We start from the raw sequence: 27887 nt of genomic DNA on the forward strand, positions 1-27887 counted from the left end.
GGAGGAAACCCATGCGGACACAGGGAGAATGTGCAAACACCACACAGACAGTTGCCCAAGGCTGGAATTGATCCTGGTGCTGTGAGGCAGCAGTGCTAACCACTGAGACACTGTCCCACCCCAACACCGACTGGTTCTACACAAACACAGGTCTTGCAAACTAAATGATATATTCAAGCCATCCAAGTTATTGAATAACCCAGGAACTTTCCACAGCATTCCTTAGTCAATCAGAATTAATTTACCAACCAACCAGCACCATTTACCCAGTAATATAAATTATTTTAATCTTTTGAAGTTGGCATTCTTGCACTTGTCCTGATGTGAGCAAGACCAAAACTTTTGGCGACTGTTCAGCAAGTCTGAAAATGAACAGATGAATGCAAAGAAACAGAAAATGTTTGAAAAACAAAACTTTAACTGCTTACTGTAGCAGTTGCAGGATCAAAGTAATATGAAAAATTGAAGGAAGATGAGGTCATATGGTTCCTTGAACCTGCCAAGCCATTCAGTAAGATTATGGTGAACCTTATATTAACTCCATGTTCATATTCCTACATTTCCTTAGTATGTAAAAATTGATAGTTGTCAGTTTTAAATATAACAAGCAAGTGGATATCCATAGCCAAAGGAGAGAAAATTTCCAAAGATTAACATCCTATCCAAGTAAAGAGCTATCTCCTCATCTCAGTCCCAAATGCCAATTCATCATTCTGTTGCTATGACTTCAAATTCTGAACTCAACTGTCACAGAAAGCAGCCTCTGAAATCAACCTGAGGACCCTTTAAGGATTTTATATGATACAGTGAGATTTCCTCTTGTTATTTTAAACTCCAAAACAATTATGTCAATTCTACTCAATCTCTTCTCAAAAAACAGCAAGCACACTTATTCCAGAAATCAACTGAATGATTATTCATTGCACCACCTCCAAACCAAAGAAATGGTTAAGGAGAGTAAAACTGTAAACATGTTTTCAACAGTGGTCCCACCAAAACTCTATATAAGCATGATCTTTTTTAGTCTTCTACTCCAACCACCTTATATCAAAGACTAACACAATATTGACCTTCCTAGTTGCATACTGTCCCAGCACAATAATGCTCTGTATTTTGTCAATAAAGGCCTCCAAATTGTTTTAATAATCTGACATTGATTTGTCTCCTATTATATTCCAGTCAAATATTCCGACTCATCCACATTCTTCCATGGAAATTTCTTTCCAATTCAATTCCAAGAATAATATTTTGGCAAGATGACTGCTCTTCAAAACAATGTCATTAAACAATATTCATCCAAGGACATACGAAAATGTCTAAGATTTTCTATGTGAAAAATCTTAAAATTTATTGCAAATCTGAATTAGTTTATGTGCAGATAGATCTCTAGTGGTAATAGAGGTGGAAACCCATTTGAGATGATGATCAAGATTACCACATGTTAATTATGTTAAAATATATTGACCTAGTTATTAATTTTTGTCTCGTTGACTAATGACACTCAGATTTTATAAAAAAAGGTGCTATGTTGTCCATTTTGAGACATTTGTACATTGTTTTGAAACTTTTTTCCAATCAGTTGTTGTTTGTTTGAACAGGACCCATTGAACGCCCAAAGACAGCTTGTGAACAGTACCGAGAAAGACTGCAAGCAGAGTTGAACCTTCGTGGATTGCAAACTGTTGTTGGAGTCCATATCCCTGAGTGTGACCAGGACGGGAACTTCAAGCCTTTACAATGCCACAGCGGTACAGGATACTGCTGGTGCGTAGATGGAAGAGGACAGGAAATTCCTGACACTCGGACTCCTCTTGGATCTGACCAACCACAATGTGGACAGCCAGGTCAGCCAGTGCTGTAATTAAGCAAAATAACCAGTGTGGTGTCACAAGACTGAAGTTCAAGGAGTCTTTATTTTGTTTTTAAGACCAGGAAGTGAATTCAGCTGCTTCAGCTTAAAGTCAGAAGTTCTGAGTTTGAGGGACAGTGAAGTTGCATCAGGGAGAGTGAGAGTTTTCTAGATCAATTGCAGTTCCACATTGTGGCTTCCCCTTAGGCAGTGAGAGTTCAGAGTTGAAGATGGTGGTCATGCAGATGAGAAGGAAGAGACAGAAAGTGCAGGAGTCTTCTGGGTGTGTGCCATTCTCAAAGTTCTCAGCATTGGAGACTACTGGGAAGGACACTCTCCAGGCAGAGTGCAGTCCAGGCCATGGCAAGTGACACGTAGAAAGAGCAGAAATTGATTTACTATAGGAAACTCCTTAGTCAGGGGCATTTCTGTAACCATCGTCATGACACCATATGGTATGTTATTTCTCTGATGTTAGAGTAAAGGTCAGAACAGATCAAGTGCAGAATATTCTGAAGGATATGGAGTGGGCCAGACTTGTGTCACACATTGCTCGCAGTAATACAGAGAGGGTAGATATTGAAGACATATGGTCAGAATTTCAAGTGTTAGAGATGAAGTAAACAATAGGCAAACAAAGATATAAATTGTGAGGTTACTCCAAATGCAAACAGTTTGTCAGAATGGACAGTGATTGCAAACATATGTTTGTGGCTGCTAATAGGATCAAAGTTTACGAAAACAAATGCCCACAGCATTCATAATAAAACAGATGAATTATCAGTTCAGGAAGAAAATCATATGTATGTTCTGATAGCCATTACACAGACATGACTATAAGGAAACCCATGATAATATAAGGTTAAGCTAATTGAGCAGAGCCATCATGGTTTTGTGAAAAGGAAGTCATGTTTAACTAAATTATTTGAGTTATTTGAGGAAGCGCCATCTAGATAATAGTGGGTGCACTGTATTTGGATATCGAAAAGTTATGTGATGAAATGCCACATTAAAGGTTATTGTGGAAAATAAAGGTTCATGTGTAGGGAGTAACATAGATAGAAGATTTGCAAAATTACAGGAAATGGGGAATAATCATAAATATGTCATTTTCTCGTTGGCATGATATAACAAGTGGCACGCTCAAGGATCAGTTTTGGAGCCTCAACCTTTAACAATTTATATAAATGCAGGGAATATGTATCCCCTGGTTGGGGAATCCAGAATCAAGGGGCACGATTTAACAGTCAGGGGGACTGATTTGTTGAGTTTTTTTCACTCACAGGGTATTGTATCTTTGGAATTCTCTGCTGTGGAAGCTCAGTTTTTGAGTATTTTTAAAATAGTGAATGATAGACATCTGACAACCAGAGGTGTAAAGAGGTATGGGGATGGCAAGGGTTGATGACATTGAAATGTTCAATCAGCCATGACCATATTTAATAGCAGAGGAGGCTAACTGGGCTCTTGTTCCTACCTTCCTAAATGAGTTGGCTGTACAAACTGTGAGTATGGTTGCCCCAAATTTGCTGATGACAGAAAGATAGGTAGAAAAGTAAAATATAAAACAAAATAAAACAGGAGAAGAAACTAGCGAGAAATATTGAAACAAATTATACAAGCTTCTAAAGTTATGTAAAAAAGAAAGCATTCAGCAAAAGAAAATATAGGAGAAAGTGAGGACTGCAGATGCTGGAGATCAGAGTTGAAGAGTGTGGTGCTGGAAATGTGCACAATTACAAGTAGAATTTTTACAAATTGCAACAAGGAAAAAAGAAATGGGAGAAAAGCTAACCAAATGCTTAAAAATCTTCCAGAACTAAAAGACAGCCTAGGGAAAAGGTAAACAGCAAATAGCAAAATATAAATATTTGTTCCAAAAAAATTAACAGGATTATTATTAATAATAATATTCTGGATCTGGTGATCTACATCTCAGATGTAAATACAGATGCATTGGCCACTTTTCAAAATCCTATCGACTCTGAAATGGGTCGTGCTGAATGGAAACTGCAAAATTATACCCCATTATTTAAGAAAGAAGGCAGAGTGAAAATGGGGAACAACATACTTGTTAGGCTAACATCAGCCATAGAGAAAATGTTAGAATCTATAATGTTAGATGTAATAACACAATACTTAAGGATTAAGCATAATTGGAAAAAAGTGGGAATATGGCATTGAGATTAAGGATCAGCCAGGATCATATTGAATGGCAAAGTATGCATGACTGGCCTAATGGCCTATTCCTGCTCCTAGTTTCTATGTTTCTATATTTTTATGGATTCATGAAAGGGAAATCAAGTTGAACAAACTTGTTGAAGTTTCTTGAGAATGTAACCAACATAGTAGATAAGAAGGAACCAGTGAATATAGTATATTTAAATTTTTAGCAGATCTTGGTCAGGTCCGACATGAAAAGTTAGCATTTGTGGGAACGTACTGACATGGATTAAGAATTTGTTAAAAGACAGAAACAAAAGAGTCAGAATGGGCCGTTTTCAGGTTGACTGATGGGGTGAGTACTGCAATCTCCCAGCTGTTCCCAGTATATAACCATGGTTTGGATGTGAGGATTTAATGTAATATTTCCGAGTTTACAAATGACACAAAATCAGGTAGAAAAGTGAGTTGTGAGGAGGATGCAAAAACACTGCAAGGAGATTTGAATGGGGTTAGAAGAGTATGCAAAAATTAGGCAGACGGAATACAATGGAGAGAAATGTGAGATACTCCACTTTGCTAGGTAAAAGACAAGAACATAGTGTTTCTGAAATGGTGAGAGGCTGAGGAGTGTTCACTTCCAAGGGACTTGCTCATGAGTCATTGAACAAGGATACCCATGCAGATATAGTAAGCAATTTAAGAAGCAAATGGTATGTTAACTTGAACCTACTTGTGTCAAGTATAGAATTAAAGGCATCTTACTGAAATATTCTAAAGCCTTGGTGAAACCTCTGCTCGTGGATAGTGTGCAGCTTTCATCTTACAAGAGAAAAGATCTACTGCCATTGGGAAAGTGGAACAAGGATTCATCAAGCTACTTGCTGGGATAGAGGGACCACGTTATGAGGGAAAATTAAATAGACTGGCCTATCTTCTCTGAAGTTTAGAAGAACAAGAGATGATCTCATTTTAACAACATTCTTGATGTGCTTGACGTCATAGATGCAGGAACCATATTTACCTTGAAAGGGGAACTAGAACCGAGGGACAATTTGCCAAAATAAGGGGTAGATAGTTTAAGATTGAGATGAATAATTTCTTCAATTAAAAGAAATTTTGGAATTCTCTATTCCAGAGAGCAGTGGAGGCTCAGTCATTAAATTTGTTCAACTCTGATTGATTGAACTGCACATTAAAATTGGAACGAAACAGAGAGGATTAGCTTGGCTCCTGTATAAAGATGACACGCAAATTTGTGAAGTGTTCCATATTTTTGATTCTCCTGCTCCTCAGATGCTGCCTGATGTGCTGTGCTTTTCCAGCACCACACTCTCGACTCTAATCTCCACAAACCGCAGTTCTCATTTTTGCCTACACATTAAGAATATTAAGGATTACTAGGGTTTGTGCGGGAAAAAGAAGGAGGTCAGGCATGATTTCTTTAAATGGTCTATTTTTGCTCCAATTTCATATGAGAGTAAAATTTTAGACAATATTTTAACTGTGATTTCACTAAAGCCTTATGAAAGTGTGATTTTCTGTTCTCTTCTCCAGTGATCTAATAATAAAAAGTAACTGACCACTGAATTTCCAAAAAAGGTGCTGTCCCTGCTCATTAACTCCTTATGAATCATCTACAAAAACTTCTAAATCTTTTTGTATTAAATAATCTGGCATCAATGTTCTCTCCTATTATGTTCCAAAAAAACCCTCATAATCGCATTCTTCGAAAGAACATTCTTTATAATTCCAAATCAGGAAGAATGCCTGTACAAGATAAGTAGTGCCAGAACAGTTACTCATGACAGTGACCATAAAAGAACAGACACAAAATGGAGGGCTTTCTCTACTATAAACCTCATTAAACATTAACACTTATTGTAATTCTGATTTCTTCTATGGAGAGGTGAATCCCTGGTGGGAATGATTTGGGCTGATAATTATGGTTAAGGCACGTGAATTATATTAATATAAATTGGATCAGGTATGATTTCATTCCTATAAAGAAACTGATGACATATGGTGTGCAGAGGAAATTTGTTATAATGTCAATTTTCAAATACTTTGCAATTATTCCAAATCAGTTTCTGTTTGTTTGATTAGAACCTTTTGAACGAACAAAGACTGTTTGTGAACAGCAACGAGAGAGACTGCAAGCAGAGCTGAACTTGCGTGGATCTCCAGCTCGGGTTGGTGCCTATATCCCTGAGTGTGATGAGGAGGGGAACTTCAAGCCCCTGCAATGCCATGGCAGTACAGGCCACTGCTGGTGTGTGGATGAAAGGGGACAGGAAATTCCTGGGACGAGGACACCACCTGGAACTGGTCAACCACAGTGTGGACAGCCAGGTCAGTCAGTGTGTTTTTTAATAAAGCAAAATGACCAATATGGCACCAAAAATATTATATGTTCAAGGAGTCTTTAATTTGTTACTGAAAGTAGGAAGTGTCTTCAGGTGCTTTAGCTGAAGGTTAGGATTCCTGAACTTGACGGGCATTAAATTGAATTGAATTGAACTAATTAGTGTCACTTGTATTGAAGGGAAAAAAAAGTGAAAAGCTTCGATTGGCACCATGCTCCGGCATCATTATGAATAGCTTAAAAATAAGAAAAAATTATATAACTGAAAGAGAGTCCATCTTTGATCTTAAATGGCGTTATATAGGAACTTCGATAGTCAGGGCAGGTATTTCAATAACTGTCACCATGTGTCCCGCATGGTGTGGTACTTCCTAATGCTAGGGTGCAGAATGTTTTTCCAGGTAGAGATTCAGCCCTGGCTTATAATGCACTTTAGTAGCAGTGACATACAAGATTGAAAATATTAGAGATGCCTGGTCAGACTTTTCAGGATTTAGGGATGTGGTTTAAAAAGTACATCCTCAAAGATAGTAATCTCTTGTTTACGTCCAAAGTGTGCATAGCTTGAGGCAAAATCTTACAAAATGGTGAAAGTCTCTGGACCCAAAAAGTGCCCAGTCTGCTTCAATTTTCCTTGATTTCAAAGTACCTTAAAAATTTGAACAATAGTTTAAGCAAGTTGTTTCATGCTGCTGCTATGCACTGGTTATATCAATGGTATTTCAGTGTGCTACTATAGTAGAAAAAAGGTTTTGTCTAGCTCACAGTTGAACAACATCTTGTTCTGAAAAAGGGTCACCAGACCTGAAACATTAACTTTGATTTCTCTTCACAGATGCTGCCAGACTTGCTGAGCTTTTCCAGCAACTTTTGTTTTTATATCTTATAATATTATTGCCCATATGATGTCAGGTATGTGGGCCATATATTCTACTGATTGGTCTGATTGAATCAAACGTGTTCCTTCAGTTGTTCATAATTGGCAAAGGATAGATCATATTGATCCACATCACAACTGCAAAACTTAAGATGAAATGTGCACCATTAGATGAGATTCCATGATTGGGCAGTGCTTGCTGAGCAATCCTGAGTCTAAACCTAGTGACAGTAACAAATAAGATACGTGAACATGCAGTTACCCATGTTATGTTCATAGTAATGCATTCTTTGTAAACAAGAAGGGCTATATTGAAATGTTCCACTTTTATCAATTACCCAGGATGTTGGTGAGCTTTTACTTGTCTGTTGATTACAAGTTTTTGTGATGGGGAAAACAGAATAAACCTGCCAACCAATTCACAACTTTTTCTCTCCTTTAATGATCATTCGAACTTTCGGCATTCTTGCATTTGTCTTGATGAGAAGCTTTGGCAACACATCTCTCTTTTCAGCAATAATCAGATAATTAAATGCTGAATGCTTAGAGAGAGAAATTACCTATTTAAAATAACTTTTTAACTGCTTACTATAACAATTGTAAGAACATATGAACAAAAGGAATTGTAGCAGAAGAAGGTTATATGGTATTGCTACATTAACTCCATTTTTGTGCCCTTTGTGTGTTGTTTCACAACACACAAAATTCTATTGATTTCAACCTTGAACATATCCACCAGTGGGCATTCACAGCCTTCTGGAGAAGGGAATTCTGAAGATAAGTATCTCTGTGAGTGAAGAACTTTCTTCTCATCTCACTTGTAAGTATCCAATTCCTTAACCTGTTGCTATGATTCTAAGTACTGACTCACCAAGTCTCAGGATATAGTCTTTAACATTCACCCGTGAAGTTTTTTTAAAAAACTTTGTATGGCTGAACAAGATCACCTCATTATTCTAAACTCCTAAACAGTTTTAATTTCTCGCAAAGGACAGCTCCCTAATTGCAGAAATTCATACAGGGAACCTTCATTGCACCATCTCCAATTCAAATATATCCTTCGTGGCAAAGGAGAGTAAAACTCTAAACATAATTTCAACAGTGGCCCCATCAAAATGTTATATAAAACTAAAATAAATAATGCCGGAGGTTCGAAACAAACATTAACAGGAATTGCTGGAGAAACTCAGCAGGTGTGGCAGTATCTTGGGACAGAGAATGAGTTAATGTTTCAAGTTCTATCATCCTTCCGCTCACTCCTTTTCCCCTCCACCACCACTCCCTACCATCAGCATAAATACCGTCTATCACCTGTCTGGCTTCTCTTCTCTGGCTGATTATCCACAAATCAAGTCCAACATCGAGGCTACTGCATTATCTACAGAATTTTAAGAAATTGGCCTCGAAAATCTCTCTTTTCTCTCTCTCTCCCTCTCTCTGTCTTTCAATTTCTCTCTCTCTCACTCTCTCTTCTTTCTCTGTCTCTTTGCTTTGTCTCTCTTAGACTCCGTTTCCATCTATCTGCTCACCTCTTTTTCACATCACCCCCTGTTATCAGCATAAATATCACCAAAGGGTGGCAGGATTCAAAACATTAACTCTGCTTTCTCTCCACAGATGCTACCAAACCAGCGAATACTGTTTTTTGTTTGCTTTATATAAGCATGATTTCTTTCGTCCGATATTCTTATAAAGTGCATTACAGTATTGACCTTCCGAAACATGTGCTGCCCCTGCATGTTAATCCTGTGTTTCAAGAACTTTTGAATCTCTGCATAAAATAATCAAACATCAGTTTTCTCTTATTATACTCCAGTCAAATCATCCTCTACAACTGCATTCTTCCACAAAAGATTTCTTCCTGGAATGGAATTGGAAATGGATATCCCTACAGGGGAAGTGATTGCCTATGGTATTCTTGCTACATATTTCATCCCAGGGATCCAGAGAATGTTCTGGGGATTTGACTGCCCAGACAATAAACTCTGAACTCAATACAACATCTGGAATTAACAGTCTAATGGTGATCAGAAAACCCATTTTTGATTCTCAGAAAAAACCCAACTGGTTCACTAATGTTCCTTAGGGAAGGAAACTACTCTCCATATCTGGCCTGGCATGACTCTAAATCCGTAACAATGTGAACTGCCCTCTGGGCGTTTAGGATGGGACAGTAAATGCTGGCCTACCAAGTGACTCCCATAACCCATGAACCAATAAAAACAAATGAAAATTGGATGCAATAAGAGCACCTTACAACAATATTGTAAAACTGCATTGATCCAATTACATAAAAATCTAGAGTTGTTGCTGCAATAAACTTCATAGCACTCATTGTAAATCTGAATTCTGCTGTATACAGGTGGCTCCCTGGTAGTGATAGATGTGGAAACCATTTGAGAAGATAATGAAGATTATCACATAGACGTTATGTTAATATGTATTGGCTGAGATATAATTTCTTCCTATAAAGAGACTTGTGACATCCAGTATGTAGAAGGAAAATATTACAATATTCACTTTGAGACATTTGTACATTGTTTTGAAACAGTTTCAAATCGGTTGCTGTTTGTTTTGATCAGAACGCATTGATCGCCCAAGAACTGCCTGTGAACAGTACCGAGAGAGACTGCAAGCAGAGCTGAACCTGCGTGGATCACAACCTCTTGTTGGGGCCTATATCCCTCAGTGTGATGAGGAGGGGAACTTCAGGCCTCTGCAGTGCGATGGCAGTACAGGCCACTGCTGGTGTGTGGATGAAAGGGGACAGGAAATTCCTGGGACGAGGACACCACCTGGAACTGGTCAACCACAGTGTGGACAGCCAGGTCAGTCAGTGTTTGTAATAAAGCAAAATGTCCAATATTGCATCCAAAAAAAAAGAATTCAAGAGATCTTAAATATAATTTCCTGAATATAGCAAGACTTATTCTTTTAATAAGTGGGCGGCACGGTGGCACAGTGGTTAGCACTGCTGCCTCACAGCGCCTGAGACCCGGGTTCAATTCCCGACTCAGGCGACTGACTGTGTGGAGTTTGCACGTTCTCCCCGTGTCTGCGTGGGTTTCCTCCGGGTGCTCCGGTTTCCTCCCACAGTCCAAAGATGTGCGGGTCAGGTGAATTGGCCATGCTAAATTGCCCGTAGTGTTAGGTTAGGGGTATGGGTGGGTTGCGCTTCGGCGGGTCGGTGTGGACTTGTTGGGCCGAAGGGCCTGTTTCCACACTGTAAGTAATCTAATCTAATCTAATAATGCTTTTCATGACCACTGAACCTGCTTAAAGTGCTTAGCAGCCAATGAAGTTCTTTTAAAGAGTAATCACTAATTGTCCGTGAAGAAACAATTACTGATTTCACAAAGCGAATGAGAGGACACATTACAGAAAGAAACCTCCAGAGCTAGGGGGATCAAGCAGGAACTGACAAGGTTGAGCAATGGAAAGCTGTCATGAATGTGATGAGCTGGATAGATCATTTCTATGCTGTAAATGACACTAATGCTGTAAATGACACTAATTTTAAGCTTTGATAAGCGCCTGGGTGTATCTCAGTGAACTGTTATCATGAAAAAACTAATGAAGTCATTTGACATTTCCAGTGTACATATGGTGTATGTCCTTAATGTTTAATGTCGAGCTCTATGACAGCTCTCTCTCTCTGTCTCTCTCTCCCTACACAACCACATTCTTACATTTTCAGCCCAGAAAAAATAACTCTCTAAGAAACAGACTGAGATTGACAAGGACAGACATCCATGACCCAATTTGCATTAATTTTTCTATGATTTTAAAATAACAATTACAAAATATGAATCCTTTTCTTTGATTAGAACACATTGATCGCCCAAGGACTGCTTGTGAACAGTACCGAGAAAGACTACAAGCAGAGCTGAATCTGCGTGGATCACAGGTGGGGGTCCATATCCCTGAGTGCGATGAAGTAGGGAACTTCAAGCCTCTGCAGTGCCATGGCAGTACAGGCTACTGCTGGTGTGTGGATGAAAGGGGACAGGAAGTTCCTGGGACGAGAACACCACCTGGACCTGAACAGCCACAGTGTGGACAGCCAGGTCAGTCAGTGTTTGTAATTCAGCGAAGTTACCAGCATTTCATCAAAATAAAATGAGGAGTTCAATGCATCTTTAATGTAATTTCCTGAATATGGTAAGACTTGTACATTTAATAATGATTTTCATGACCATTGAACCTGCTGAAAGTATGTAGCAGCCAATGAAGTTCTTTTATAGTGTCATCACCGATTCCCCGTGAAGAAACAATTACTGATTTCAAAAAGAGAATGAAAGGACACATTACAGAAGGAAACCTCCAGAGCTAGGGGGATCAAGCAGGAACTGACTAGATTGAGCAATGGAAAGCTGTCATGAATGTGATGAGCTAAATAAATCATTTCTGTGCTATAAACGACTCTAATGCTGTAAATGACTCAAATTTTAAGTTCTGATAAGCAGCTGGGTGTATCTCAGTGAAGCTGGTTATCATGGAAGCATCTAATATAGACACCTTTGTACGTGCAGTGTTTGTCATTGCTGTTCGATGTTGAACTCTAACTATGATAGTACAAAACAATTGACTGTTTTAGTTTCCATCTTAAAGGTCTATTTGTCTTTTCTGATTACAGCCCCCATCTTTCTTCTGTACTCAGCTACTTCTCAGTATGCCTTATATTCTTAATTTCTAACGACCTCTTGTTTTATTGATGATCCACTTGTAGTTTGTTCTCCCAAAATTCATGAACAATTTTCTCAGATTTTGCAGTCATACTGAAACAGTAAATCATTTTCCCCCCAAGATTCTGGAATATATGAAATGCACAATACATTTATGAAGAAACAACTTAAATTGAATCAGATCCACCAAGAAATAACAGAAAAACAAAGAGGAAAGTCCGTATTTAGTACTGTAATACATTTTTGTCTGTCTTTGTTTTTCTACATTTGGATGTAGAAAATTGTTCTTCTCTCTTGCTCTCATTCTCACTGTCTCCTTGTTGAGGATCTGACTTATTTTCTTTAGTTACATGTTTAAGAACTAAAAATCATACGACATCAATTATCTATAACATTTCAGTAAAATACCTCTACACAAACACACTCTTCCAATTCCAGTCCAGGAAAAATAACTCTGCAATAAACAGACTGACAGTGACAACGAAAGACATTCCTTGACCCAATTTGCATGAATTTTACTTTGACTAAAAAAAAATTACTGCAAAATAAGAATCTTTTTGCTTGATTAGAACGCATTGATCGCCCAAGGACTGCCTGTGAACAGTATCGAGAGAGACTGCAAGCAGAGCTGAACCTGCGTGGATTACAGGTGGGGGTCCATATCCCTGAGTGTGATGAGGAGGGGAACTTCAAGCCTCTGCAGTGCCATGGCAGTACAGGCTACTGCTGGTGTGTGGATGAAAGGGGACAGGAAGTTCCTGGGACAAGGACACCACCTGGAACTAGTCAACCACAGTGTGGACACCCAGGTCAGTCAACACTTTCATAACCTTTTGAAAGTCAATACTTTCAAAAATGACCAGTATTGTAGTGAAACCATGGAGTTTAAAGACATTACAGTAGGTTTGTTCATCTAACCAGAATTTGAAGATCCACAGTGTGATGTGGATCAGATTTTATGTTACCAGCTAAGGTACCATGTGCCACCTCCTGTGTGCACATGATCAAAAAGTGTGGGGCTGGAAAAGCACAGCCAATCAGGCAGCATCCGAGGAGCAGGAGAGTCGATGTTTTGAGCATAAGCTCTTCATCAGGATTCCTGATGAAAACCTGATGCTGGAAGCGTCCTCAGATGCTTCCTGACCGGCTGTGCTTTTCCAGCCCCACACTTTTTGACTCTGATTCCCAACATTTGTGGTCCTTACTTTCTCCCAGTGTGCACATGATACCTCTCATTACTACTTGACAATATGCTGTAAATATGGCAAAAGGAAAAGTCTGACCATATTAACCTCCATCCAAACGTCGCGATTGTCTGCTTTGAGATGGTGTGAATAGTAGCAAGTATGATTAATTAATCAAACAAAAGTCCTAAAGTTGGATTCTTTCCATCAAGATAACTTTTCACAGTCAAATGCTCCCATCTTAGGTGACGAGATGATTCTCTCACACCAGATGGCGAGAAACCTATCTGCATACACTTGCATCTCATTATTACACTACTCAACAGAATTAACTTCACTTTCTCCGTTAACATCTGTCTAATTGAGATACCTGATGCTTCAGAAACTCGACTGTAGAAACCAAGAGGGTACCTGGGGACTTTGCTCCTCAGCCTCTAGTTTGGATGAGTATACAGCTTTTTGCTACCTCTACTGATACCTTTACAAAGCTCTTTTCCTTCACTAGAACTGCTGTAACTGCAGGAGGTGCCTCCATGTTGACCACTGTGTGCAACTCGCGGCACGGTGGCTCAGTGGCTAACGCTGCAGCCTCACAGCACCAGAGTCCCAGGTTTCATTCCAGCCTTTGGCAACTGTCTGTGTGGAGTTTGTACATCCTCCCTGTGTCTGCGTGGGTTTCCTCCGGGTGCTCCGGTTTCTTCCCACAGTGAAAAGTGAGGACTGCAGATGCTGGAGTACCAGAGTTGAAAAATGTGGTGCTGGAAAAACACAGCAGGCCAGGCAGTATCCGAGGAGCAGGAGAATCGATGTTTCGGGCATCAGCCCTTCTTCAGGAATGAGACTGGTGTGCCAAGCGGACTGAGATAAAAGGTAGGGGGGAGGGAATTTGGGGGAGGGGTGCTGGGAATACTTCTGCCTAGGAACCCTCCAACCACACAGGATGAATGTAGATTTCTCCAGCTTCCTCATTTCCCCTCCCCCCACCTTATCTCAGTCCCACCCCTCGGATTCAGCACCGCCCTCTTGACCTACAATCTTCTTCCCAACCTCTCCGCCCCCATCCCCTCTCCGGCCTATCACCCGCACCCTCACCTCCTTCCACCTATCGTATTCCCAACGCCCCTCCCACAAATTCCCACCCTCCTACCTTTTATCTCAGCCCGCTTGGCACATCAGCCTCATTCCTGAAGAAGGATTTATGCCCGAAACGTCGATTCTCCTGCAGCTCGGATGCTGCCTGACCTGCTGTGTTTTTCCAGCACCACATTTTTCAACTTTCTTCCCACAGTCCAAAGATGTGCAGGTCAGGTGAATTGGCCATGCTAAATTGCCCATCGTGTTAGGTGCATTAGTCAGAGGGGAAATGGGTCTGGGTGGGTTGCTCTTCGGAGGGTCGGTGTGGACTGGTTGTGCCGAAGGGCCTGTTTGCACACTGTAGGGAATCTAATCTAAACTCAGCAAAAGCAGGGCACCAGCATCAGCTTCTCACGTGGTCCTATCGTGCAAAAGGAAAAAATATCAGAAGTAAATCACCTCTTTACCAGACTATGTACTTTCCCTTACTGTCCTCAATGATGTGAGCAGCATGGTAGATGTCAACTCATCAATTTTCCCTGTGGTCTTGCTACTGCAAAAGAATTACACAGCAGACAGCAGAGGGAACTTCATCCGTATTAACAGCAGCAGCAGCCAGTGACTCGCACACATCTCCGTAGGAAGGAGCAGCAAGACAAGAGCCACCACAGGAGAGAGGCACTCATTCACAGAACAGGATCTCAGGCTTAGGAGGAGCTATCTGCAAATCAGTGACAGCCAGTGCAGAAGACAATTAAGAATGTCCTGAGTCATTGTATCATATCAAGGCCAGCTGCTGGAGAAGGACTGGTGCTCACAAGGACTGAGTTGTAATCTCATCTCAGTAACCCTCAGGGTTAGCGCTGCCTTTTAGTTTCTTCATCGTTAGATCATTTCAGGGAGCTACTGCGGACTTGTCTGGCATTTCCCAGTCCTCAACCCATCCAGGATGTCACTGACTCTGTCCTCAAGAGCCACCAATTTATCTTGTTCTCCCTCAAACTAGTGAGTCAGGTAGTGAGGATTCTCTCCATCACAAGTTTCCCACAGGTTCAGGAGGCAGTCAGTTGCACTCAGACAGCTATGGGAATGTCCAGCATGCACCAGTTGTCTTTATGAACAGAAAAGGATTCTATTCACTTAATTTACAAGTTTGTTTGTTTAGAATCCATTGAACGGCCAAAGACTGCTTGTGAACAGCATCGGGAGAGGCTACAAGCAGAGGTGAATCAGCATGGATCACACTTCCTTGGAATCCATATCCCTGAGTGTGATGAGCAGGGGAACTTCAGGCCTCTGCAGTGCCATGGCAGTACAGGATACTGCTGGTGTGTGGATGAAAGGGGACAGGAAATTCCTGGGACAAGGACACCCCCTGGAGCTAGTCAACCACAGTGTGGGCAGCCAGGTCAGTCAGTGTTTTGGAAAGACTTGACCTTTTTATTTTTATGCATTTTTGATTATGGACTGAAATGGGGGAAAAAATACTTGTAAAAACCAAGGATTTGGGAAGGCATTGCATGTTTCAAAAGGAAGTTGTCAGCACTTACTGTAATGTTGTCTACAACTAAACTTCCTCCACTAGTTGAAAAAACAACAATCTGGCACTGGGGGTTTGTACAAAACAAGATTTGGCTGGGAACAAGTATTGTATTAGTCAGTGGGGTGGTGACCAGTCAAGATAACAAAGACCCTCTGCCTGCCAAGTAGCTGAACAGCATGTTGGTGTGAATGAGATCGCCAAGAGCCTTAGGACCTCCAGAACGGGAAGTGATATCCTTGTCTCAGTAAAAAAAGCCTGAAGAAAGTCAGGGTATTTTCCTTACCAATTGCTGTAAATGTTTCCTTTAAACCAATAAGTCAGAGACGTCAAATGTTTTGAACCAGTTGTTCTGTGCAAAGAAATTAAAAATACTCGGAGAAGATTCACCATGGAGCAGCAAGTCCTAGCAAGCAGAAGGATACTCTCAGTGAAGCCCGTGGATAGAAACAACTGAATTGCCTTCTCAGTCATTCCCACCGCCCACATCACCAATGTTTGTCGATATGTGTGTACACACAAAGTTTTATAAAGAGGGGATTAGAATTTTAACTGCTGGAGTTAAATAACATTGTGTTTATCTGTAGCTAGAATTTATTTATTTGTAATAAATAGTAATTATTGTTAAGTACAGAAATGTCACCCACGCTTTCTGTCACCCTGGGTTTAAAACTGGGGAGTTCTGCTTACTTTATAAAATTTTGGTGATCATTCTGGGAATAGTAGAACCTTATTTCCAGTGTCCTACCCAAGTGAGGCATGACAATTTTAAGAAAGGAAAATAACCCACACTCTATCAAAACTGAGAGTTCAAAGCAATGTCAGGTTTTTTGTGAGTCTAACTTAGAGCTTGAAGAAACAGCTAGGTTTAACTCATAAAAGATGGTTATCTTGGAATCGTTTGTACTGGCAAACACTATAATCAAAAGCGCAAAACCGAATTAATTTGCAACTTATCAAAATATTGTATTGAAATATTTTTGCTCTAAGATTCATAAATAAATGGACAGCATTCTAGATGTAGGAATAACAGATTAAAATGAAAGAAGTCAGAAAGATAACAGATGAATTGAAAATTAGAAATGAACGCTTTTGAACAAAAAAAGCCTGTTACAACCATTGTACGAACATAAGAAATTGAAGTAGTATCACTTTGAGTAACTGCTCCTATCATTCAATGGCTGAACTTCTAGATGGCCTCCATTTTCCTACTCTTTTCCATTATTCTTCTTTCTGTTAGTGATTAAACGTAATGTTGATCTCAACCTAGGACAAGCTAATCAACTGAGCATCTACCGTCCTCTAGGTAAAGAGATTTCTCTTCTTCTGAAGGCTTTACAAGCCAAATCCTTAATTAACTAATGGTTTGACCCTAATTCTATACTTTCCAGTCTGGGGAAATACCCCTCACTATCTACCCATCAGCACTTGGAAGAATTATATGTTTCAGTGAGATGCTGCTCACTATTCTAAGCTATGGAGGAATTAGGTCTATCTTACTCTACCCCTTCCTACAGCAGCCTCCTTATTCCTGGGTCCAATTTCTTGAATCTTCATTGCTTCCACTTAAATGTAAACATGTCTTTTTTTTTTAGGTATGGAGACTCAAACTGGAGCTATTATCTAAAAGATCTGTCAACAATCAACGGATCTCACATTTTTCTTCCCTGTTATATTTGACACAACCATGTTTAAAATTTTGCTTCCATAAGATATTGATTTTATAACAGTTCCTTAAAATACTCTTTATAAAAGAACGTTTGCCAGTTACACTTGGTTCTTTCTGCAATAAACTATATAAATGATTGAAAACTTGATTTCTGGTGAGTACAGTATTGCTATTATGTTAGAGTTGAAAACATTTGCAATACTGAATTAAGAGCATCACTGAGCTATGTTAAAATGTATTTGCCTTAGAAAAAATGTCTTTCCTACAGAGTGGCAACACCCAGATTATAATGGATCATAGATAATAGACAATAGGTGCAGGAATAGGCCATTCTGCCCTTCAAGCCTGCACCACCATTCAATATGATCATGGCTGATCATCCTTAATCAGTATCCTGTTCCTGCCTTATCCCATTAACCCTTGATTCCACAATCCCTGAGAGCTCTATCTAACTCTTTCTTAAATGAATCCAAAGACTGGGCCTCCACTGCCGTTCTGGGGCAGAACATTCCACACAGCCATCACTCTCTGGGTGAAGGGGTTTCTCCTCATCTCTATCCTAAATGGTCTACCCCATATTTTTAAGCTGTGTCCTCTGGTTTGGCACTCATCCATCAGCGGGAACATGTTTCCTGCCTCCAGAGTGTCCAATCCTTTAATAATCTTATATGTCTCAAACATATCCCCTCTCAGTCTTCTAAACTCAAGGGTATACAAGCCCAGTTGCTCCAGTCTTTCAGTCTAAGGTAATCCCGCCATTCCAGGAATTGACCTCGTGAACCTACGCTGCAATCCCTCAATAGCCAGAATGTCTTTCCTCAAATTTGGAGACCAGAACTGCACACACTACTCCAGGTGTGGTCTCACCAAGGCCCTGTACAGCTGCATAAGAACCTCTTTGCTTCTATACTCAATCCCTCTTGATATGAAGGCCAGCATGCTATTAGCCTTCTTCACTATCTGCTGTACCTGCATGCTTACCTTCATTGACCGGTATACAAAAACACCCAGATTTCTCTGTCCTGCCCCTTTACTGAAATTGATTCCATTTAAGTATAATCTGCCTTCCTGTTCTTGCCACCAAAGTGGATAATCATACATTTATCCACCTTAAACTGCATCTGCCATGCATCTGACCACTCATCTAACTTGTCCAGGTCACCCTGTAATCTCCTAACATCCTCATCACATTTCACCCTGCCACCCTGCTTAGTATCATCAGCAAATTTGCTAATGTTATTATTAATACCATCTTCTATATCATTTACATATATTGTAAAAAGCTGCGGTCGCAGTACTGATCCCTACGGTATCCCACTGGTCACTGCCTGCCATTCCGAAATGGAGCCGTTTATCACTACTCTTTGTTTCCTATCAGCCAACCGACTTTCAATCCAAGTTAGTACTTTGCCCCCAATACCATGCACCCTAATTTTGCTCACTAACCTCCTATGTGGGACTTTATCAAAAGCTTTCTGAAAGTCCAGGTACACTACATCTAATGGATCTCCCTCATGCATCTTCAGAGTTACATCCTCAAAAAATTCCAGAAGATCAGTCGAGCATGATTTCCCCTTCATAAATCTATGCTGACTCTGACCTATCCTGTTACTACTATCCAGGTGTGTCTTAATTTCATCCTTTATAATAGACTCCAGCATCTTCCCCACCACTGAGGTCAGACTAACTGGTCTATAATTTCCTGCTTTCTCTCTCCCGCTGCAAATGTGTTGCTGGTCAAAGCACAGCAGGTTAGGCAGCATCTCAGGAATAGAGAATTCGACGTTTCGAGCATAAGCCCTTCATCAGGAATAAGAGAGAGAGCCAAGCAGGCTGAGATAAAAGGTAGGGAGGAGGGACTAGGGGGAGGGGCGATGGAGGTGGGATAGGTGGAAGGAGGTCAAGGTGAGGGTGATAGGCCGGAGTGGGGTGGGGGCGGAGAGGTCAGGAAGAGGATTGCAGGTTAGGAGGGCGGTGCTGAGTTGAGGGAACCGACTGAGACAAGGTGGGGGGAGGGGAAATGAGGAAGCTGGAGAAATCTGAATTCATACCTTGTGGTTGGTGGGTTCCCAGGCGGAAGATGAGGCGCTCCTCCTCCAGCCGTCGTGTAGTTGTGTTCTGCCGGTGGAGGAGTCCAAGGACCTGCATATCCTCGGTGGAGTGGGAGGGGGAGTTAAAGTGTTGAGCCACGGGGTGATTGGGTTGGTTGGTTCGGGTGGCCCAGAGGTGTTCTCTGAAGCGTTCCGCAAGTAAGCGGCCTGTCTCACCAATATAGAGGAGGCCACATCGGGTGCAGCGGATGCAATAGATGATGTGTGTGGAGGTACAGGTGAACTTGTGGCGGATATGGAAGGATCCCTTGGGGCCTTGGAGGGAAGTGAGTGTGGAGGTGTGGGCGCAAGTTTTACATTTCCTGCGGTTGCAGGGGAAGGTGCCGGGGGTGGAGGTTGGGTTGGTGGGGGGTGTGGATCTGACAAGGGAGTCACGAAGGGAGTGGTCCTTGCGGAACTGATACTTGTCTCAGTCGGTTCCCTCAACTCAGCACCGTCCTCCTAACCTGCAATCCTCTTCCTGACCTCTCCGCCCCCACCCCACTCCGGCCTATCACCCTCACCTTGACCTCCTTCCACCTATCCCACCTCCATCGCCCCTCCCCCTAGTCCCTCCTCCCTACCTTTTATCTCAGCCTGCTTGGCTCTCTCTCTTATTCCTGATGAAGGGCTTATGCTCAAAACGTCGAATTCTCTATTCCTGAGATGCTGCCTAACCTGCTGTGCTTTGACCAGCAACACATTTGCAGCTGTGATCTCCAGCATCTGCAGACCTCATTTTTTACTCTTTGCTTTCTCTCTCCCACCTTTCTTAAAAAGTGGTACAACATTAGCCACCCTCCAATCCACAGGAACTGATCCCGAATCTATCGAACTCTGAAAACTAATCACCAACGCATCCACGATTTCTTGTGCCACTTCCTTCAATACTCTGGGATGTAGACCATCAGGCCCCGGTGACTTATCAACCTTCAGACCTAACAGTCTCTCCAACATCAATTCCTGGCAAATATAAATTCTCTTAAGTGAAGGTTCTTCAGCCACTGTTACCTCAGGGAGATTGCTTGTGTCTTCCCCAGTGAACACAGATCTGAAGTACCAATTCAATTCTTCTGCTATTTCTATGTTCCCCGTAATATATTCCCCTGTTTCTGTCTTCAAGGGCCCAATTTTAGTCTTAACCATTTTTTTGCCTTTCACATACGTAAAAAAACTTTTACTATCCTCCTTTATATTATTGGCCAGTTTATCTTCGGACCTCATTTTTTCTCTGCGTACTCCCTTCTTAGTAATCCTCTGTTGTTCTTTAAAAGCTTCCCAGTCCTCCGTTTTCCCAATTATCTTTACTATGTTATACTTTTTCTCTTTTAACTTTATATGTTTCTTTACTTCCCTTGTCAGCCACACCACCCATGCCTCCTCCTAGGATATTTCTTCCTTTTTGGAATGAACTGATCCCTCAACTTCTGCATTATGTATAGAAATATCCACCATTGTTCCTCTACTGTCATCCCTGCTACGGTATTGCACCATTGAACTTTGGCCAGCTCCTCCCTCATAGCTCCATAGTTCCCTCTATTCAACAGAAATATTGTCACTTTTGATTGTACCCTCTCACTCTCAAATTGCAGATTGAAGCTTATTGTATTGTGGTCACTACTTCCCAATGGCTCCTTCAATTCGAGGTCCCTGACTAATTCTGATTCGTTGCACGATACCAGATCCAGAATTGCCTTCTCCCTGGTCGGCTCCAGCACCAGCTGTTCTAAGAATCCATCTCTGAGGCACTCCACAAGTCTCTTTCTTGAGGTCCAATACCACCCTGATTCTCCCAGTCTACCTGCATGTTGAAATCCCCCATAACAACTGTAATAAAATCTTTGCGACAGGCCAACTTCAGCTCCTGATTTATCTTACATCCGACATCCAGACTACTGTTTGGGGGCCTGTAGATAACGCCCAAGAGGGTCTTTTTACCCTTAGTATTTCTCAGCTGTATCCACACTGACTCTACATCCCCTGATTTTGGTCCCCCCACACAAGGGACTGAATATCATCCCTTACCAACATGGCCACCCCACCCCCTCTGCCCGTCAGTCTGTCCTTTACCATAGCACGTGTAGCCTTGAATATTCATTTTCCAGGCCCTGTCCACTTGAAGCCACGTCTCAGTTATCCCCACAATATCGTATCTGCCAATTTCCAAAAGAGCCTCAAACTCATCCATCTTATTTCTAATGCTTCATGCATTCATGTACAGTGTGTTTAATTTGTTACTGCCATCACCCTTCCCATCAACTCCTATTTCACTGAACCTTACAGCATGATCCCTGAGTTTTCTGCCTCATTGATACAGTTGTCTTTCTTGACTTCCCTTGTTCTAACGTTCCCTCCAATTTCCTTCTTAAATATCCAGTTTGTCCTCTCCCCCCCCCCCCCCCACTACTCAGTTTAAACGTAGCGGTGTTGCAGTAGCAAACCTGCCTGCCAGAATGCTGGTCCCTAACCTATTAAGGTGCAAACCGTCTCTCTTGTACAATTTATGCTCACTACAAAACACACCCCAGTGATCCAAGAATTTAAATCCTTGCTTCCTCACCAGTTCCCCAGCCACACGTTCAAGTCCATTATCTCCCTGTTTCTGGCCTCACCAGCCCGAGGAACTGGAAGCAAACCGGAGATAACCACCTTGGACGTCTTGCTTTTCAGCCTTCTTCCTAGTTCACCGAAGTCCCGCTGTAGTATGTTCCTCCTCTTCTTCCCGACATCATTTGTGCCAACGTGTACCACCCATTTCTAGCTATTCCCCTTCTGCTTTGAGGATTTCCTGCACTCTGTCTGTGATGTCTTTAACCTTGGCACCAGGAAGGCAACACACCATCCTTAAGTCCCGTCTGCTGCCACAAAAACCCTGATCAGTTCCTCTCACTATGGACTCCCCTACTACGACGGCTCTGTGCGATGTCCGACTCTTCTGCTCTGTCTCCATGCCGACCTTTGATTGACAGACCTGACCGCCTCGCGGACTGGCAGTGTCATCTGTCTCTACTGTTTCCAAAAGATTCAACTTGTTCCTGACAGGTACTTCCCCCAGGGTCTCTTGCACCTGTCTCCTCTCTGCCTTCCTCATCGTCTGCTCTCTTCTACTCTCTTCTGGTACAATTGGTGTAATAACCTCACTGAAGGTCTTGTCCAGAAAGATCTCGTTCTCTTGAATGAGCCTAAGGTCCTCGAGTTCTTTCATCAGTGCTGCAATATGCTCTGTCAGTAGCTGAACGTGCACAAACTTTCCACACTTATATGAGCCAGACACACCAGAGTCGTTGACCTCCCACATCAAGCACGTAGCACACTGAACCAGCTTGGCAGTCATGCCTTCACCTTCTTCAACTGTGGCGTAATCACTTACTCACCCTCCTTGTCAAAGACTCCTGAGCTAAAGCCTCACTCTTCAATCCACAGGAACTTCCTTGGACCCTCTTTTTGGGGCAAGTCTGTGGACTTTTAATTTAGGTTAGAGGAAGAGGGAGGGAGGCCCAACTTCTAGGACCTGGGGTCTAGACCATGCCCACTCGAATAACAATCACTTATCTTCCCGACCGGCTTTGCGCTCTGCCTTCACTTCTGCCCAGCTCCCGCCGATCTCTGATGGGTAAAAAATAGATGAAATGATGATGCAAGAATCAATTTGAGACATTTATTCTTATGTTTCATTAGGACATTTTTTTTTGTTGAATAGAGCCTGTGGAAGGCCCAAAGACTATTTGTGAACAGCATCGAGACAGACTGCAAGCAGAGCTGAACCTGCGTGGATCACAGCCTCTAATTGGAGCCTATATCCCTGAGTGCGATGAGCAGGGGAACTTCAAGCCTCTGCAGTGCCATGGCAGTACAGGATACTGTTGGTGTGTGGATGAAAGGGGACAGGAAATTCCTGGGACCAGGACACCTCCTGGATCTGGTCAACCACAGTGTGGACAGCCAGGTCAGTCAGTGTTTTGGAAAGACTTGACCTTTATATTTTTATGCATTTTTGATTATGGAAAGAAATGAGGAAAAAAAAGACTTATAAATACCAAAGATTGTGGAAGGCATTGAACGTTTTAAAAGCAAGCTGGCAGCACTTACTGTAAGTGCTGTTTATTCTGTCTGCAATTAAACTTCCTCCACTAGTTGAACAAACAACAATCTGGCACTGGGGGTTTGTACAAAACAAGATTTGGCTGGGAACAAGTATTGTATTAGTCAGTGGGGTGGTGACCAGTCAAGATAACAAAGACCCTCTGCCTGCCAAGTAGCTGAACAGCATGTTGGTGTGAATGAGATCGCCAAGAGCCTTAGGACCTCCAGAACGGGAAGTGATATCCTTGTCTCAGTAAAAAAAGCCTGAAGAAAGGTAGGGTATTTTCCTTACCAATTGCTGTAAATGTTTCCTTTAACCAATAAGTCAGAGACGTCAAATGTTTTGAACCAGTTGTTCTGTGCAAAGAAATTAAAAATACTCAGAGAAGATTCACCATGGAGCAGCAAGTCCTAGCAAGCAGAAGGATAATCTCAGTGAAGCCCGTGGATAGAAACAACTGAATTGCCTTCTCAGTCATTCCCACCGCCCACAGCACCAATGTTTGTCGATATGTGTGTACACACAAAGTTTTATAAAGAGGGGATTAGAATTTTAACTGCTGGAGTTAAATAACATTGTGTTTATCTGTAGCTAGAATTTATTTATTTGTAATAAATAGTAATTATTGTTAAGTACAGAAATTTCATCCACACTTTCTGTCACCCTGGGTTTAAAACTGGGGAGTTCTGCTTACTTTATAAAATTTTGGTGATCATTCTGGGAATAGCAGAACCTTATTTCCAGTGTCCTACCCAAGTGAGGCATGACAATTTTAACAAAGGAAAATAACCCACACTCTATCAAAACTGAGAGTTCAAAGCAATGTCAGGTTTTTTGTGAGTCTAACTTGGAGCTTGAAGAAACAGCTAGGTTTAACTCATAAAAGATGGTTATCTTGGAATCGTTTGTACTGGCAAACACTATAATCAAAAGCGCAAAACCGAATTAATTTGCAACTTATCAAAATATTGTATTGAAATATTTTTGCTCTAAGATTCATAAATAAATGGACAGCATTCTAGATGTAGGAATAACAGATTAAAATGAAAGAAGTCAGAAAGATAACAGATGAATTGAAAATAGAAATGAACGCTTTTGAACAAAAAAAGCCTGTTACAACTATTGCAAGAACGTAAGAAATTGAAGTAGTATCACTTTGAGGAACTGCTCCAATCATTCAATGGCTAAACTTCTAGATGGCCTCCATTTTCCTACTCTTTTCCATTATTCTTCTTTCTGTTAGTGATTAAACGTAATGTTGATCTCAACCTAGGACAAGCTAATCAACTGAGCATCTACCGTCCTCTAGGTAAAGAGATTTCTCTTCTTCTGAAGTCTTTACAAGCCAAATCCTTACTTAACTAATGGTTTGAGCCTATTTCTAAACTTTCCAGTCTGGGGAAATAACCCCTGACTATCTACCCATCAGCACTTGGAAGAATTTTATATGTTTCAGTGAGATGCTGGTCACTATTCTAAGCTACAGAAGAATTAGGTCTATTTTACTCTACGTCTTCCTACAACAGCCTCCTTATTCCTGGGTCCAATTTCTTGAATCTTATTGCTTCCACTTAAATGTAAACATGTCTATTTTTTAGGTATGGAGACTCAAACTGGAGCTATTACAAAAGATCTGTCAACTATCATCTGATCTCACATTTTTTTTTCCCTGTTATATTTGACACAACCATGTTTAAAATATTGCTTCCATAAGATATTGATTTTATAACAGTTCCTTAAAATACTCTTTATAAAAGAACATTTGCCAGTTATACTTGGTACTTTCTGCAATAAACTATATAATAGATTGAAAACTTGATTTCTGGCGAGTACAGTATTGCTATTATGTTAGAGTTGAAAACATTTGCAAGACTGAATTAAGATTATCACTGAGCTATGTTAAAATGTATTTGCCTTAGAAAAAATGTCTTTCCTACAGAGTGGCGACACCCAGATTATAATAGATAATAGACAATAGGTGCAGGAATAGGCCATTCTGCCCTTCGAGTAAAAAGTGAGGTCTGCAGATGCTGGAGATCAGAGCTGAAAATGTGTTGCTGGTTAAAGCACAGCAGGTCAGGCAGCATCCAAGGAACAGGAAATTCGACGTTTCGGGCCAAAGCCCTTCATCAGGAATGAGGAGAGTGTGCCAGGCAGGCTAAGATAAAAGGTAGGGAGGAGGGACTTGGGGGGGTGGTGATGGAGATGTGATAGGTGGAAGGAGGTCAAGGTGAGGGTGATAGGCCGGAGTGGGGTGGGGGCGGAGAGGTCAGGAAGAAGATTGCAGGTTAGGAGGGTGGTGCTGAGTTCGAGGAAATCGACTGAGACAAGGTGGGGGGAGGGGAAATGAGGAAACTGGAGAAATCTGAGTTCATCCCTTGTGGTTGGAGGGTTCCCAGGCAGAAGATGAGGCGCTCTTCCTCCAACCGTCGTGTTGTTATGTTCTGGCGATGGAGGAGTCCAAGGACCTGCATGTCCTTGGTGGAGTGGGAGGGAGAGTTAAAGTGTTGAGCCACGGGATGGTTGGGTTGGTTGGTCCGGGCGTCCCAGAGGTGGTGTTGGTTGGTCCGGGCGTCTCAGAGGTGTTTTGGTTGGTCCGGGCGTCCCAGAGGTGTTTGCCGTACAGCCCAGATGGCCTCCTTCTTCAAGGACCGCAGATTCCCCGTAGACATGATCGACGATACCCTCCACCGCATCTCCTCCACTTACCGCTCCTCCGCCCTTGAGCCCCGCCCCTCCAACCACCACCAAGACAGAACCCCACTGGTTCTCACTTACCACCCCACCAACCTCCGTATACAGCGTATCATCCGCCGTCATTTCCACCACCTCCAAACGGACCCCACCACCAGAGATATATTTCCCTCCCCTCCCCTATCAGCGTTCCGCAAAGACCACTCCCTTCGTGACTCCCTCGTCAGGTCCACACCCCCCACCAACCCAACCTCCACTCCCGGCACCTTCCCCTGCAACCGCAGGAAATGCAAAACTTGCGCCCACACCTCCTCCCTTACTTCTCTACAAGACCCCAAGGGATCCGTCCATATCCGCCACAAATTCACCTGCACCTCCACACACATCATCTATTGCATCCGCTGCACCCGATGTGGCCTCCTCTTTATTGGGGAGACGGGTCGCCTACTTGCGGAACGCTTCAGGGAACACCTCTGGGACGCCTGGACCAACCAACCCAACCACCCCGTGGCTCAACACTTTAACTCTCCCTCCCACTCCACCGAGGACATGCAGGTCCTTGGACTCCTCCATCGCCAGAACATAACAACACGACGGTTGGAGGAAGAGCGCCTCATCTTCCGCCTGGGAACCCTCCAACCACAAGGGATGAACTCAGATTTCTCCAGTTTCCTCATTTCCCCTCCCCCCACCTTGTCTCAGCCGATTCCCTCGCCCTCCTAACCTGCAATCTTCTTCCTGACCTCTCCGCCCCCACCCCACTCAGGCCTATCACCCTCACCTTGACCTCCTTCCACCTATCACATCTCGATCGCCCCTCCCCCAAGTCCCTCCTCCCTACCTTTTATCTTAGCCTGCCTGGCACACTCTCCTCATTCCTGATGAAGGGCTCTGGCCCGAAACATCGAATTTCCTGTTCCTTGGATGCTGCCTGACCTGCTGTGCTTTAACCAGCAACACATTCTGCCATTCGAGCCTGCACCACCATTCAATATGATCATGGCTGATCATCCTTAATCAGTATCCCGATCCTGCCTTATCCCTTTAACCCTTGATTCCACAATCATTGAGAGCTCTATCCAACTCTTTCTTAAATGAATCCAAAGACTGGGACTCCACTGCCCTCTGGGGCAGAGCATTCCACACAGCCGCCACTTTCTGGGTGAAGAAGTTTCTCCTCATCTCTATCCTAAATGGTCCTCCCCATATTTTTAAGCTGTGTCCTCTGGTTCAGCACTCGTCCATCAGCGGAAACATGTTTCCTGCCTCCAGAGTGTCCAATCCTTTAATAATCTTATATGTCTCAATCAGATCACCTCTCAGTTTTCTAAACTCAAGGGTATACAAGCAAAGTCGCTCCAGTCCTTCAGTGTAAGGTAATCCCACCATTCCAGGAATTGACCTCGTGAACCTACGCTGCAATCCCTCAATAGCCAGAATGTCTTTCCTCAAACTTGGAGACCAGCACTGCACATGGTACTCCAGGTGTGGTCTCACCAGGGCCCTGTACAGCTGCGGAAGAACGTCTTTGCTTCTATACTCAATCCCTCTTGTTATGAAGACCAGCATGCTATTAGCCTTCTTCACGATTTGCTGTACCTGCATGCTTACCT

The 27887-nt window shown here is 42.2% G+C and overlaps 1 protein-coding gene and 1 non-coding gene across 8 annotated transcripts in view; both read left to right on the plus strand.

Moving 5' to 3' along the window:
* Positions 1–27887, plus strand: part of nid2a (nidogen 2a (osteonidogen)) — a 127645-nt gene that overhangs the window by 65657 nt on the left and 34101 nt on the right. For 3 of the 7 annotated variants that reach the window (XM_060829167.1, XM_060829163.1, XM_060829164.1), the window contains 7 exons: positions 1599–1844; positions 6119–6364; positions 9837–10082; positions 11082–11321; positions 12509–12748; positions 15363–15605; positions 23197–23442. In XM_060829167.1, coding sequence (XP_060685150.1) covers positions 1599–1844; positions 6119–6364; positions 9837–10082; positions 11082–11321; positions 12509–12748; positions 15363–15605; positions 23197–23442 — 1707 coding nt within the window. The remainder of the gene's footprint in view (positions 1–1598; positions 1845–6118; positions 6365–9836; positions 10083–11081; positions 11322–12508; positions 12749–15362; positions 15606–23196; positions 23443–27887) is intronic. The other 4 variants (XM_060829165.1, XM_060829166.1, XM_060829168.1 and 1 more) reach the window with 4 other exon arrangements.
* On the plus strand, positions 5181–5290 carry LOC132818463 (U6 spliceosomal RNA). Its single transcript, XR_009644997.1, has one exon. It is a non-coding gene; the product is annotated as a U6 spliceosomal RNA (small nuclear RNA).

This window comes from Hemiscyllium ocellatum, chromosome 8, assembly GCF_020745735.1.
Source record: "Hemiscyllium ocellatum isolate sHemOce1 chromosome 8, sHemOce1.pat.X.cur, whole genome shotgun sequence".
Taxonomy (NCBI): domain Eukaryota; kingdom Metazoa; phylum Chordata; class Chondrichthyes; order Orectolobiformes; family Hemiscylliidae; genus Hemiscyllium; species Hemiscyllium ocellatum.